The 15857-nt window shown below is 48.4% G+C and overlaps 1 protein-coding gene across 1 annotated transcript; it reads left to right on the forward strand.

The window, feature by feature from the left end:
- The first annotated feature begins 71 nt into the window (after positions 1-71).
- Positions 72-2591, forward strand: KLF4 (Kruppel like factor 4). Its single transcript, XM_026049958.1, has 2 exons — positions 72-232; positions 1681-2591. The coding sequence occupies exons 1-2, from the start codon at positions 73-75 to the stop codon at positions 1854-1856; spliced, it is 336 nt and encodes a 111-aa protein (XP_025905743.1). The 5' UTR covers position 72; the 3' UTR covers positions 1857-2591.
- Positions 2592-15857: the final 13266 nt, after the last annotated feature.

The raw sequence follows: 15857 nt of genomic DNA on the forward strand, positions 1-15857 counted from the left end.
TGCCGCGGCGTTGGCAGCGCCGGCGGCGGGGCGCCCGTGGGCGCTCACCGCGCCTCACCCTCCGCAGAGCTGATGCCGCCCGGGAGCTGCCTGCCCGAGGAGAGCAAGCCCAAGCGCGGCCGCCGCTCGTGGCCGCGCAAGAGGACGGCCACGCACACGTGCGACTACGCGGGCTGCGGCAAGACCTACACCAAGAGCTCGCATCTCAAGGCGCACCTGAGGACCCACACAGGTGAGAGGGAGCGCGTGGCGGGGCAGGGACGGCGGGAGCGCCTGCAGCAGCCAGTCTGAGCCGTTCTCTGCCGTGATCTGTTTGGGTGCAGAGTGATTTCACTTTCTGGTTTGTTGTGTTTCTTGTTTTCCCTTTGGCAGAGCTTAGTCCTGCACAGCCTTCGTTTATTGGCTCTGTGTTTGACTTGATGGCTCAGGGTGACTCAGCTGTGGGAGCGGGTGGGTTTCTTGCTGAGGTGGAGCACGTTCGCTTCTCCCTTGCTGCGTGCCGGGCTCATCAGCAGGTAGCTGAAGTCCGCTGGGATTTGTTGCTCTGGATGTTGCGGGAGCCTTGTGCGCGCAGAGCCGACCTCTGCCCAACTCTCCTTCTTTGCTGTTGGCAAAGTGCCTCCTGCCCGCTCCCTGCGTGGTTCCTTGTGCTGGAGCTGCCGTGCTGGGCTGCGGCGGCCGCCCCCCTGCCCTGGCGGCACCGCGACACGGCCATAGGCTCCGGCAAGCTCTGCTTTCGCTCGCACCCGCCCTCTCCGTGGGGAAACACCTTCCCCTGCCTGGCACCGGGAAGCAGGCACGACAGCCCGTCCACGGCCGGCGTCAGGATAAAACCACCTCCACGGCCCCAGTCTGGGCTTCCACTCCGTCGGTTGGTGCTGCACGGCAATGACCGTGCTGCTTGTGGAAACAGGCACACGAGGTGTCATCTCACCAGCACTGGCACTCAGTAGGAGTGGTTAAATAACCTGGGAATTTGCATCRCTGGCAACCCAGGACTGTGCGTTTGATTCGGAGCTTCCCTCCAAGGAGGCGGCGGGAAGAAGCAGTAGCAGAGCAGCGGGGCTGCGTCTGGAGCGGGGCCCAGCGGGGGCAGAGGCGCGCAGGGGAGCGGAGCGGCGGAGCGCGTCGGCGCCGTCCCGGTGCGCGCGGCTCTCAGGGAGCCTCGGCTTGCGGCCACCGGCGCCTTTGCGCCAGTGCAGGCACTCGCAGGGACTGCTTGGTTTAATCACGTCGAGCTAATGAAAACAGTTCCCAGCTGGTTTCCAATTCTTGAAACCTACAATTATCTAAATCCATTATGTCTGCTGAACTACTTCTGGTTGATACTTGGTTATATAACATAAGCTGGGAAAAACACACWTTTATCTGTGCTCTTGCATTCTGGAGCATTTTGTACAAGACAAGTACTTAGAAATGAGCGGTTTACTGAATTTTGTTAATCCTGGTATTTCATAATACCTGCAACACTGTCCTGGAAAGGGTGTCTCATTCTGATGAGACAGAATCACTTTAACTTATTTCTAGCTGCTTCAGGATCTTGATTGTGTTTTGTCTTGATTGTGACTCCTTTGACGCAGGACCAAGAGCGTTAGCCCACCCTTGACAGCAAGGTCCCAACAAAGGGACACGTGCGTCCTCAGAACACCCCACTGACCTGTCCCCTTCTCATTTTTCCAGGTGAGAAACCATATCACTGTGACTGGGAAGGCTGCGGATGGAAGTTTGCCCGCTCGGACGAGCTGACTCGTCACTACAGAAAGCACACGGGCCACCGCCCTTTCCAGTGCCAGCGGTGCGACAGAGCCTTCTCCAGGTCGGACCACCTCGCCTTACACATGAAGAGGCACTTTTAATCGGAAATAGGGGATCTTTCTTAAACTGCCGTAAAGATTCAGTATTTACAGCACAAAGACTGTCTTCTGCAAGAAGGGGGAACCCAGTTTAAGCACTACAGATAATCATGGTGAAGTCTTCCTAAGAGTGGAAAAGAGGGATAATTGCATATGAACATTTGAACTTTTTTAATATAAATTAAAAGAAAAAAAAAAAAAACCATTGGGGTCAATGACTGGATCTTCTATCATTCCATCTGTAAATCCAACTTGAATGATTGCCGGACTACAAAATGCCAAGAAGTGACTGGAAGTCACGGATATCAGGGTTAAACAGACTGTGTGTAGGAGGGAGGGTGGGGATATTACACAGGGAAATAACATTCCCTTAAATTTTCTTTCAATGCAATATTAGATGTAAATGTCATCTTGTATTTTCTTTTTTTTTTTCCTTCTAAAAGCCATTACCATGTTAAAAGAGGAGGAAAATTCAGGTACAGAACTATGTTTTTATAAGCCTATTTCATGGTGCTTAGTGACTGTTGGTTCTAGAGGTACCAAAAACAGGAAGCCAAAGTTCTCAAACTGCTGCATATCTGACAAGGAAATATTTTTGTCTTCCGATCTCCAGTTATGACCTAAATCGGGTAGATAAACCTGGTTTATTTTTTAAAGAATAACTTTTATGCAGACAGTCTGTAATGCACTGTGGTTTCGATGTGCAATAGTTTGTACAATGGTTTATTCCCAAATATGCCTTAAGCAGAACAAATGTTTTCTATATAGTTCTTTACATAATAAATATGTAATATAAATTTAAGCAAACTTCTATTTTGTATATTTGTAAACTACAAAGTAAAAATGACCATTTTGGTGAAGTTTGTATTTTGCATATTCAAGCTGAAAATAAGTTTTAAATAAACCCATAATATTTTATCTGAATGGCTATTCTAATTTTCTTCTGTGCACAGATATGCCAAAAGAAACCTTTTTATGGTGGCTGAGTTCCCAAGAAGGAGCTTGTAGACTCGGTGCTGATGTAGAGAGTAGTCTGAGCAGAGGAGAGTACTGAGTAGTTACCACTCCGAGTATCGAATGGCCACTTACCTCTCCTGCATCACAAAAACAGGATTTGCCCTTTGGGAGGTAACTTGTTTGGGATCATTTGTCAGAGGAAATGTATCCCTGGAACATATTGGACTTGGTATTTTCAAAAATAGCCAATTCTGAGATCAGAAATCTTTTTGGAGCGGGCCAGCTCACTTGGCCTTTTGGGGATGAATGCATTTTTGCCTTTTTTTTTCTTTTCATTTTTTTCAGCTTCTCTGGTGTATTTATATCATTTTCATAGGATTGAAAAAGCTGTGTGAGCAGCATCTTAAAATAAGTTTAATGAAGGGGCACAGTTTAAATGTGTACATTGAATAATAAATACATGAATTGTGATTTGATTTGAATTGGATCTGTTCTGGAAACTCAGTGAATTGGCACTATTTGAAGACCCCAAACCTCCCAATGGGAGCCCTAGTGCATGTTTAACTTGCACGTCAGCCACGCAGAGCAGTTGTACATTTCAAATACGTTGCTCTGTGTACCTTTGTACCGAAGCACCTTTGACTTCCCTCACTTGACTGCAGTTAATGGAGATTATTACATGCCGCAGGTAGTTACCATTTTTGTTGTAGTTGTCCTTAGGGACCTCCTTGCTCTAGATTCTTTACAAGTAGGTAGCAGCAACACTATTGCAACACTCACACCTGCTGAATGGGACCTGTTTTTCTCACTGTTCTTTGTAAAGAGAAGAAATGGTTCCTCCTCCACTAGTCTAAATTGTCAGTCAGCTAGGAATTTGGATATACATTATGTTGAAAAAAAACTGAGAATGGAAAAGAAATTACCGACAAGATCCTTTCATATTTTTGCAGTCAAAACAAGAGTGGAAATATCAACTTTTTTTTTTTCCAAATATGCCTTAGGAATGCTATTAGATTTCACATTTTGGTGTATTCCTTACTTGTGTGGCTACTGGTGCCACTTCTTTCTAAATTCATCTAAGCAGAATAATGGTTTTTAAAAAAWTTCTCACCCCTTATCTCCTGGGTATGCTTTGTTCAATTGAAAGCTGTCTTTGTTGGTTCGTTTTATAGGTAACACGGAGAGTCAGGAATGTCTTGTTTGGTTTGCAAATAGCAAGTATTTAAAGCTAAATTAAAGTTATGAGTCACGCTTTATCTGAAGCCCTTTTTTCAAGTGTAAACTTTTCAAATTAAAATATTTTTGACCTTTTCTCTTGCTTTGCCTGTGATTTTTCCTTCTGGAGGAGAGGTTCAAGGTCAAGGTTGGGACTGTCGTGCCCTGGGTCCTGGAGCTGCAAGTCACGTCTTGGCCCTGCTGGGACGCACTTGGCTAACCTCAGGAAACCACCTCTGTCCACAGGGCTGCCATTCAGAAAYGCTTTAGATCTGCATAGAATCTGCATAGAGTTTGCATCCTTGCACAGCRGTGCATGTGGAAGTCTGAGGATTTCAGAAACGGTTGGGAAACCRTTTCTTTCTGCATTTCACGTGTCCTGCCACTATAAAAACTCTGCATTTTTTATAGGATGCTCTAGCATTTGTGATACAAATCTGTTAAAGCTACCCTCAGTTTCTGCCTGGTGGTTTTATRGGCTCCCAGTTTATAGCTGTACAAACAATACCATTCTTGAGATAGGGTTTTGTTCTCTTCTGACGTGAAAATAATTTTCTCCCCCTATTCCCTTTTACCCATCCTAGCCAAGCTGCCCTCACGCGTGGCTTTCTCTTTGCAGCTAACCACTCACAGTTGGACTTGGGTCTTTAAAAAGAAACGCTACTGTTCCTTTAACCATTTCCAAAATGCTGCTCCTATATTTTTGGGACGGGAGCCAAGGCTCGGCTTTGCTGTGCAGCCCACGGGAGGCAGTCCTTGCTCTTAAGGAGGTTTTGGGGGTAAGCGCTGCAGGCAGCAGCCGTGCCCAGCRTGCAGGTGAGGCTGGGAAGAGCTCGTGCTTCTGTGCGGCCTCGTGTCCCCGGGCTGCCAGGGGTGGCATCCAGCTCATAAAACCTGCAGCATGCAGATCCTGACAGCAGAAAAAGAAAAAAAGATAAAGGTTTGCTTAGCGTTGATAATGCTGTTTGCCCCTGCTACGTGCTTCAGGCTCRAGCACCTAAAACCTCAAGGTGAGTTTCCCAGGGGCAGCGCCTCCGGAGCAGCCTGGGAGGGCTCCTTCAGCTCCCCAAAGAAACGCTCCGGAGGCCGGGAGCCATCCCTGCAACCACCCTTAATCCTCCTCACCCCTCGCCCAAATCCCTCTGGAGCACGTTTAACGTGTGAAGATGAAGCCGTTCGGAACAAGACGACACACGCCTGCCCGCGGCGTGCCAAGTATTCAAAAGTGGCACTGGAATAAAAACCTCCCCGGAGCTGCAGAGCTTCTGTGCACTTGTTGCTGTGCACAGCACCCCGCGGAAGCCCGTGCCCTTCCAGCCCGCCCTGCCCGTGATCCCTGCACATGCCTTCGGCCTCCCCTTGCCACGTGAAGACCAGCTCGCTCTTCCTCCGCGCAGGATACCAAACCTTGCTGTCAACGGCGGATCTCACAGGGATTTATACTAAGCTGATATGAATCAGTGAATCTCATTCCCCTGCTGTTTAATAAGGGGAGATCAGAGACTCCTGCGGTTAATCACCCCGAGTGCTAACGGTTCGGCTGAATTAGTTTGCACAGGTTTCCTATGGGAGTGAGCTGCACATTGGAGCCTGCCTGCTTCCATTGAAGTCCCTGGCAAGCGYTTCAACGGCATCTGAGCACAAGAATTTCCAAATTAAGCCAGTTTTATACTCTATTCCTTCCTGGCTCTTCCTTCTTCCTATGCACGATTGCATTGCTTGATTCCAAGCAGCAGGAGGATGGGACGTGCTGCAAAGGCACAYGGCCTGCACAAACCAGGGGAAGACATTGCACAAGTCCAGCAAAGACCTGGRTAGAGCAGGCGTTTCTGCAACCCAAAGGATCGGTGAGTAAAACTCACACAGAGAGGAGCAGTGCTGTGCATTTTATTAACATTTCTCCTACATTTACAGCATATGCTACACAGAAGATAAATGGCCATGAGAGAGCTACTGGCCTACACAGAAGATAAATGGCCGTGACAGAGCTACCCAAGAGCTGGACCTTCTCCGTTCTCTGGTAATGTCCATACACTTGATGTTGTGACGCCTTTGTAACGGAGATGGTGACTTTACACAACCTTGGTCAGCAATGTGGACAGCATGGTGACCGTTTTATTAWTAGGCAGTTTTAGGGAAAATGCCAAACTCCTTTCACTTGGAAGCTTGTGTGATCTTCTGAGAAGGGTAATCAAATGCTGCTATCACCCCATCCATCTCGCTGCAGCTCTAGAACGGTTTGCATGGTTTTGCTTTGGGTTTGTTTATCAAGCACAAGCTAAGGCTTGCTTAAATCTTGCCATTCAAGTTCTCCACTATTAAAGTTTCAGGCTTTATTCAACAAAATGTTGCAGCTTCTCTGCATGGGTTGCCTAAAGACCCTTAAAAATAGCCCTGGATATCAGGCAGTTGTGCAGAACGACTTCCCGCTCTGCCACAGCAGTTAGAAACGATCCGATAGCAGCTCTTGCACCACCAGCACATGGATTTATTTACTCAGTGTCTCTTCAGTGGTGCCTGTTTTTGTGTGTCCTGCTGTTGGTGCCGCTACCTTCRCTTTTGGCAGGAGTGTTTTTTTATGTTTTTCTGGTTAACCCTGACTGCCAGGCACAGGAAGCCGTGGCAAACAGGCTTGATTTGGCCAACCTTGAGAACCTGCCACACAAAAAAAGTTACCTCACCAGGCTCTTGCCCTTGGCTTCCCATGTCCATCAYGTTTCCTGCAGAGCAGAAGGGCTGTGGAGCAGGCTCCCTGCTCCCTGTGCACGAGGCAGCCGCTCCTCAGGGTTCCCGTGTGAGCTGGACTTGTGCATCGGGCCTCTGGGGGGATGTCACAGGTGTCAGCGCTGTTTGGTGTCCCRTTCTCAGCTGGCATCGCCCACCATGAATGACCCCCTGAGGTGCAGAGTCCATCCCCGTTACGTTCTCGTGTCCTGAYATAACGCACGTTGGATGCTCACATGTTGATAAACGGCTAAGGCAGCACTGGCCGTGATTACAGAAGGAAGCTGGAATTTACTTTCCAAGCCCTGGATGAGGTTTCGTTCCATGTTTAGGCTCCAAACACCCCGACTCAATAGCGCTGTGGGCTCCGCAGGGAGACTGCCYGAAGGGATGGACCTTTCCTTGCAGTGGGATCACAGAATCACAGAATATTCAAGGTTGGAAGGGACCTCTASAGATCATCTAGTCCAACCTTCCTGCTCMAGCAGGCACACCTASAGCATGTGGCACAGGGYGGCATCCAGGYGGGTTTTGAAGACCTCCAGAGTAGGAGACTCCACAACCTCCCTGGGCAGCCTGTTCCACTGCTCTGTCACCCTCACAGGAAAGAAGTTCCTCCTCACCTGGAGATGCTCTGGGATGCTCTGGGGCTGGCCGCCCTGCTGCGCTCCCCACATCACCGGGCAGGCTCCCTGGCCCAACAAGGAGTGGCCAGGTTTAGCTCCCAAGATTAAGGATTTGCTCATGCTCAGGGCCCTGGGGACTGAAGATCTCCTCCAAAACTTACGCTCCTTTAACGATGCCGCTGTACGTCCACTGATTCCATTTATCCAATAAGTATTCGTTCTTTTTTGGTGCCTTCCTGGAATTCTGGCTTCAGAGACACTGACATTAGCTCCTTGGCTAATTTTATCCTAGCTTAAAAATAAAAGTGGCTGGATAAGAGAAGAAAGCACTTCCTTTCTTCATCTTCTGATGCTGGCACCTTCCAGACTCCTCCTGTTTCCTCATTTCCACACACTACAGCCATGGGAGAGGGAAAGCATCAAGCCTCATGCTCTAAATCATCCCTGATTTTGTTGTTTACTGCCAAAAGCTGGACGGATTCAAATTTGGTTGTACTTTTTAATGAATTTGGGCAGAGAAAGTAAACACAAAATTTTTACATATGCACATAGGGTGGGTGAGTTCATCTCGTTGGCTGTGCACTGGCAGAACGCCAGGAGAATTGAGCAAAATGTGGAATTTCAGAAGCTATTTAAAAAGAGTTTTGGCTTGGTTTTCTTTAATTACCAAGATATCTGAGAAACCTGCACATATCTATTGCTTTTAATTGTTTTTTAAAGCTTTTTTTTTTNAAAAAAACCCAAAATTGTACTTTCTGGACCATTATATTTCATTAGATGTGTCACTATTGCTTAAAATATGCACGCCTCCCATATGTGTAAATATCCACATGGGATTGAATTGCTTATTATTTRTTTGTGTGAATTTATTACTAAGGCTTTGCTAATAATTGTTAGGTTTGTATATTTGCTCTCATTTATTGTGACATGGGATGGAAAACTGACCACAGCAGCGTTTATTGGTTCAAATCAAACCTTTCCAAGACTAACTCCAGCTTTTTCTTCTCTGATTGTGCTTTCAAGATCCATTTTCTCCATGACTTTCCCTGACTTTCCCTGCTGGGTTCCTGGTCGTGAAGAGCAAGGGACAAAACAAACAAGTCAACAGACAGTGTCTCTCGGCATGGGGGGCTGAGATTCGCTCCAGATGAAAGAGTGAGCTTTCTAAGAAGCGACCAAGGTGAATTGTAGCTGTCTGGGAATCYGCCTGCTTCATTAGCAAACCAAATCCTGATGGTTACGGGTAAATCCCCACGGTGAAGTGAGGTTAGAGTTTATGGTGATCTGGGGCTAAGCAAATGAACCACATAGGCAAATCCAAACCATTACAAAAATAGGCAGCACTTTGAAAAAAAAAAAAAAAAAGAAAAGAAAAGAAAAATAGTTGATCTGCATCTTCAGGGTTGAAAATTGGAAGTGTATGTGAACGAGGTGAAGGAGGAAAGAGGGCTGTATGGGAGAATGCAGAGCAGAGGAAGGATTCAAGTATTGCCCAAACTGCCAGATAARCCAGAGGATTTGGGCTTTGTTCTGCTTTGTTTTCTGGTTCGATTTGCCCAGCATTTGATTTTGAGTGGAAGCTCAAAAGCACCACGTGAGCAATGGGGATCCACAGGGACCCCATGGAGAAGCAGGATGAGTGCTCCTGGGCCCTACGGAAGGCAAAGAGAAAGCAGGACATGCAACAACATTGATGCTCCCATTGGCTTAATCTCCCATCCTTGCTACACTGAGCACGTGTGTGATGAAGGCAGGACCTTCAGCTCGGGGTACGTGTGAAAGCCCTAATTCTTCTTCAAATTCAAATGGCAGAAAAGCTCGAGAGGTTCCCAGAGCCCCAGATCCTCATTACCTGGTTTGCACAAACAAGTTCTCAGGTTTGACGAGGCCTCGCAGCAGCAGCAGGAAGGAGAGGCTGAGGAATGCAAATAAACTGGTGCCCAACCAGGGAGTCTTGAGGGCCACAGAGGCAGCGACTCCAAAGGCACATCGGAGCCTAAGAGCACAAAAGAGAGGCTGTGGTCAGATTTTGGTTTTTTTATGATGGTGGCTGTGCAGAAAACTCCAGACAGGTTTGCTCTCTTTTTATTTTCCTTTATTTTTTCTTTCTTTTTTTTTTTTTTTTTTCCACATACTCTGCTGCAGATGTCTGGTTTTTTTTTTTTCCCTATGTTTTTATTTATTTATAGGCATTTCTATGGCACTCATCACCACAGTATCTGGGCAAATCTTCTTTCCTTTCTCATATCATGTAATTAAATCTATACAAAATACATATGTTCTTGGCAGGGGTAAAAAAAAAAAAAAAAGTTAAGCTCTCCGTTTGGAAGGGATTTGGGCCTTGCAATTAGCTAATGTTTTTGCTTCTTCTCCATGCTCTGTCTTTCCACGTACACTGAAGATGGGAAAACAGAGGCTTGTTAAGGCGATGCCCTTAGCTACCCATGCGGTGCTGTGTGGGGACATGGGACTCATAGACAGGAGTGGGGCAGCAGTGGGGAAGAGGGGGGTCAAGATAGGACAATAGGTTTTGACCCTTAACTTGGGACCCTGCCTTCCCTGCTGCTCTGAGGAATGAGCAGCGGGCCGAGAGGGTGCTCATGCCCCCGTGCCCTAAACCCAAAGGCCGAGGGCAGGGTCCCCAGGAGACTACTCTTGAGAAGAGGGGCTGGTTTTAGAGCAGTTTGTGTGAAAGTCAGGGCATTGCCCATAGAGCTCCCCAGGGAGCAGCCCAGAAGCCCAGCGCCCAGCACCCTCCACCCGCGCCAACACGTTGCACATCCCTGCTGGAGGAAGCACTTCAGGAACAAACCACAACGGCGCTGCTTTAGTGCCTCAGGGAGAGCTCCAGGTCCTCGGAGGCACCTCTACAACTGCACATGCTGCACGTGCTTGACAGCATCCTCATGTCCAGGACCGAGACGTCCAGGTTCGTTAGTCACCCGTGACAACCCTCAGCTGTGTTTGTGCTCTCCCCTGCGTTCCCGGCTTTGGCAGGCGCCTACGCTACCCGGGGTTTGTTCATCACCCCTCGGGGGCCACTCGYGTGTTTTATTACCTGAATCCAGTCCTACAGAGACACAGCTGTCCATGGTTTCTTGCGAGCAGAATTTGGCCCCACTTGAGTCGAGGCAATGAGCAAGAAAGAGCTACTGCCCTTCTCCTAGGTGAGAAAAAACCTTTATGCTGATTTTATTTTTTTTTTCAGGAGTGAATAACCACTAATTGAATGCTGTGAATAATCACGTTTCCAGCTGTTTGGAAATTCTTTTCTTTCCTTTTAATGCCGGTCTTTTGTATAAGGAAAACAACACGAAGCACTGCTGGTAGGACATGAAAGGAGGCATTAATACAAGGCACCACTTGCTTGCACTTGGAGCCTGGATGAAAGCCTTTTAGCAAGCGCTAGCAAATTAGGCAACACTTTGCATTCACATCCGCCTGGCGCATAAACACCTATTCCCGCAGTGGGTTTCAGGGTCGGTGCAGACTTCACCCGAAAAGTCCCCGTTCGCAGGCAGCGCCAGGCCGTGCAGCCGGGATGTGCAGGAGCACCGGGATGCATGAGCGGGAGTCCCAGCATCCTGAGAGGAGCGGAGCAGCTCCTGGAGCCTGTGATATTAATTGTTTGCGAGTGCCCCCGTGAGGACTGCAGCTCCCGGGGAGCACCGGGAAGAGGCCTGAGGACAACACAAGGCAGCGCCTGGAAGAAGCCAGGGGAAGCTCCCGCTGGCATCGGCCCCAGGGCGTTTTACGCCACCTGCTAATTTTCCACACGTGCCTCCAGGGCAAAACGCAGACACTGGGGGAGCCTTGAGGACACCCAGGGTATCCAAGCACAGTGGCGATGCTGGGGAGGAACAAGCACGGCAGGCTGGGAATGGGCTCAGGCTCCAATCTGGGATCCAGAGAGAGGGCATCTGGCCCCAGGGACGAGCCGCTTCCTCCCAAAGCACCTCCAGAGCACGGAGAGGGCAAAAGTCCTGCTTCATGTGAGCTCTGCCCTCAGCACCACAGAGCCGGCTTCCACCCATGCTTTTCAGAGCCCGAAAGCTGCATACRGGGAGGAACAAGGATCCCTTCCCTACCCCTACCTGCTTTGCATGCTCCGGCTGCCGGTGCCAGCGTCACCACCGGGACCGTGTTGGCGCGTTCCCCTCCRTGCCAAGGGAGCAAGGGCCGGGTGTGCCGGCAGCCCCGTGCTCCCGAGCCCTTGGCTTGCACCATGGCCTAAAAACCTCTATGCTGATTTTATTTTTTGGCCTCCAGGCCGTGGGGCTCTGTGCGCACCGGGAGGATCTCGAAGCCGCCGGCACCTAACGGGGAATTGCAGCTGGTGTTAGCAAAGTCAGCCCCTGCTCTCGGACAAATAGCTACATGTCTGCTAAAGGCGTCCGAGGGATCGCCTGCTACGAGGATTCCCCCTCGGTTCTCTATGGGATGGCCTCTTGTGGCAACACGCGGCTCTGTGCGTATAACTGGCACCTTAGAAAGCTCCACTAAACAGGATATTCCTGTTGGCAAAGAAGGAGCTGCGTATTTGCTTAAACCAACAGTTGTAAGTTTCTGCAGCCCTTGACAGGTACAAACAAGGAACCACACTGATAATTGCGGGGAGGAGGGATCGCTGTGCCCAACGAGAAACGCGCTTCGGCATTTACATGCATATCTCGGGTACGTTCGACAAGGTAAACAAATACAGCATAAAAGCATATTTGGTTATTCAAATGACCCAATTGTTCCTATTACGATGATGTCTCCCGGCAGGTATTTAGTATCATAGTAATCGGCTTTCCGTGAATCAGGAAGGGAGCTTTTCTCCACTATCTGTCCCAGGGTTGTTTCTGATTGCTTCACTGCAGCAGCTTTCAAGTTGTTTTCCTTCTTTTCCTCCTCCCGGCGCGGGTCCCACGCGTCCCACGCACTGCGGGCGGCCRGGCTCTGCTGCCACCGCTTCCAACCCGAGCAGGCAAGGCAATAGCCCACGGGTCTCACCTAAGTGAGATGCAGGTTATTTAAGTCTCAGGTACATATGCATGGCTCCGACCTGGCGGTTGCAGCCGGCATTAAGCCTGCAATCACGACCGAGCCCCTCCAGGACATGCAGTGAACTACCCACCTCTCATACCACGTTTTTGATTTTGGTGTAAATTCGTCCAGCAATTTGCTTGGCTCTTCTGAGGAGGAAGTGAGAAGGTCCACAGGGGAAGAGTAAAGCAAATAATAGGCCTCCATGCTGGAGCCATGCGTTAGAACTGCAAGAAGATTTCAGGGGTTTGGCTGATAAAATAGTTATTAATGGTTTTCTAGTTACGAGAATGAATTTGTTCTGGTCATACAGCAACAGCCAGTGAGGTGAATCATAACCAGTAAAATAAATGCTTGYGGTGAAATAACCTTTGCCCCCATAATAGAGCCAAGTGGGTAAGATGAATCTCACCAGGTAATTTGTTTTAATCATTTGTTTACAAAACTTGAGGAACTAGCACCAAATTTCCCCATGTATCGGCTGTTAAGTGTGATTTGAGGGTAATCTTCACAGGGAAAAAAAAATAAAAAGCGGAAAATGGTCTTTTTACATACTACTTGTATGGCTTAATGTGACAAACCTGGTTTCAGGGGCAGGATGCCCCCAGGAAGCATACAGCATCTCCAGACACGGTTTACAGGACCTGTAGGAGAGGTGGCGAGAGTTTGCTTTTTAGAAACAGAGCAGAGATCTTGCAGTTGATCAGGAGACACTGTTAAAAATGCCATGAATTGTTGTCTTTTTTTTTTTTTTTTTTTTTTTTTCCTCAAATCCTGGGCACATTAGGATTGGAAAGGCCCCAGGTACCTCCAGGATGACACTGGGCTCCCCAGGCACCTTCTTGGGTAGAGCCATTCGGGGATACCCATCTGTGGTCCCTTCTGCTTTGCCAGGCCTTTATCACAAAAGAAAATAAAAAGAATTAGGTAAAAGGGGAAAAAAAATGGAGGAACCAGCTTAAAACCTAAGCCAGTTTCTAAGCATAGTCCCCCAAAACTGCCATCTCGAGCCTTTGCAAGAAGCAGCCCAGTGTCTGGAGAATCCACACACTAGTGTTTCCAAAAGGGCATCCCCAGCTCCGGAGGGGCAGTGAACTGCTGGCACCGGGGCGTCGTGTGGGCTCGAGGCACCAGCATCGCACAAATAATCGCCAAACGTTTCAAAGCCCTGGAAAACACCTCACTTTAATTTAACATTTTAATGCTAGGAATGGAGCAGGGTTTAGGTGTGGTGGTTTCACATATTTTTAGAACCTGTTTATCCATCTTTTATTAATACTCCAGGAAGGCAACACACAGTACTTGCAGTAACTCCAAAGATGCTTCTTTGCTTTCTAAATATCATCAAGTTAAACTCTTGTCTCCATCTCTAGACGTTTCCTTGCAAGATATTTACAGGCCAACATAGCCATACTTTTATTTTATTTGGTTTGTTTTGTTGAAACTTCAAATCAATGCCAGAGCTGGTAAGCCAAGCCTTAACAACCCAATTTATACCTAGCATATCTTAGAGCTACCTTAGCAATGTGCTTTCCAGCTGATTTTTGTATGTTTGTCTTCTCTTACCAATATCATTGGTACGGGGCCCGCCTGTCCTCGCCGAGCTTGCCACTCTTAGGTTCTCAGCTTGCCACGTCTTTAACAGTGGAGAATTAGCAGAGACAASATCGCTCGGAGGTCTGGTGCGTCAGAAACCAGCCGAAGCCCCCAGCTCGCCCAGGGGAGGGGGTTCCAGGCCTCCAGGGATGCGCTTGGCGGTGGTCGCCACATCTGACSTGGCTTAAGGAACGTGTCGCTTCCCACCAGCGCCTTCCCCTGCACCTGAGCTGGGAATTCACGTCCTGCGGTGCCCTCTAGAGGCCCGGGCGAATTCGAGTGCCTTCTTTTCTTTTTCTTCTCTCTCTTTTTTTTTTTTTTTTAAAAAAAAAAAAACGTTTTTTTTGAAATAAACCGTTTGTTTCAACGCTACGACGTGTTGCTTTTCGCCGCTTCCCTCGAATCCAACGGCAGGCGAAGCCCCCCGGGTGGCTGGTGGTGTTCAGCGCGGGGAGCACCGCAGGCCCGGCAGGAGCGAGCTGCCCTTCGGGTGTCCCTGCCCGGCTGCCTGCTCGAAGGGCACAGCGGGAGGCTGGTTAGAAAAACACAAGGATTAATTCGATTACCGCGCAGCCCCGGGAAAGCTTTAGGCTATTCTACAAGCATGAGAAACAGCATTTAGATCTGAAAAAGTTGCCTGCTATTTATTCCTTTTTTTTTTTTTTTTTTTTTTTTTTTTCTCCTACCAGTATTAGCATAGAACATGAGTAGTCAGGCATTCATTTATCACCAAATCCAAGCTGCAGCCCACATCACAGATCCGGCCCTGCTTGTGGCTTCATGAGCAGTTAAGCTAAACCAGAAACAAACCACCAAGCAGGCACTTAGCAGCTGCAGCCGTCCTGTTGTGCCGTGAACCACCTCAGCCCGGCTGCTCCCCAGATCCTGCCTCTCGTGCCCTGCACATCCCCAGGGGGATTTCCTAACACGGCAGGTGACCTCCAACGTCACTCTGGATGTGTTTCAACAYGGAACTGCACATGGGGCATGGCCAGCTCAGGAAAGCCTTTCCTCCCATGTGAGGCAGGTTAGGGACAAAAATGAGGCTCCTGAAAGCCAGTTCAGGCTCTGCCGTGCTCCACATCGAGACCTTGATTCCCTGCCTGCCTGTAGCAAAGCCTGMTGTTTTATATTGCAATGGCAGGAACAGCAGGGATCACAGTCTGCAGGTCAGGGGCTAGTGCAGAGGAACTCCTGCGTGGGTTTCCCTCTGTCCGCCCTGTTTCCATGTGCTTCTGGCTGTTCCTCATCCCAATAGCAGGTAGTTATTTACCTTTCTCTTCAGGAAGGAGAGCTGAGAGCTTGGAGAAGAAAATACCACCACCTGCAGAAGGCTGGTGGTAGAGCATGTGGCAGCGCATGGGAGCTCCCTGCAAGCCTGGCTGAAAGAGCTGCAGTTCAGACACATGAGGCCATCACTGATATGTGAATATATATATATCAGTGAATTATATATATAAAATATATTTAAAATATATAAAAATAATATTTTATATGTATGTATATATATTTTCATTCTGAAACAGTTTGTCCTGAGCTAATCTCAGAGCAGCAGACCTCTCTTGACAATTTAATCTTAAGGTTCAAATCCACTAGCAGACCTGATTTACAGATATTTTAACAGGCCCTTGTTGGGTCCTGCCTTTTTGTTACTTGTTAGCTCCTGACTGCATCACTAAAATCTCCTCCTGCACAGCCACCAGTGAGGCAGTGATTCTGGAGAATCAGTATGAGAAGCAATTCAGTCATTGCTGCTCATTCTGCATGGAGAAATTAGYAGGGAGAAAGCATCGAAATGTTGTTTTAGCCATCTGGCTGAGCTGAAATGCAGATTTGGGGAAAAAAAAGAAGTGCTAGT

The sequence above is a fragment of the Nothoprocta perdicaria genome, unplaced genomic scaffold (genome assembly GCF_003342845.1).
Source record: "Nothoprocta perdicaria isolate Ctin4 unplaced genomic scaffold, notPer1 scaffold_63, whole genome shotgun sequence".
Classification (NCBI taxonomy): Eukaryota; Metazoa; Chordata; class Aves; order Tinamiformes; family Tinamidae; genus Nothoprocta; species Nothoprocta perdicaria.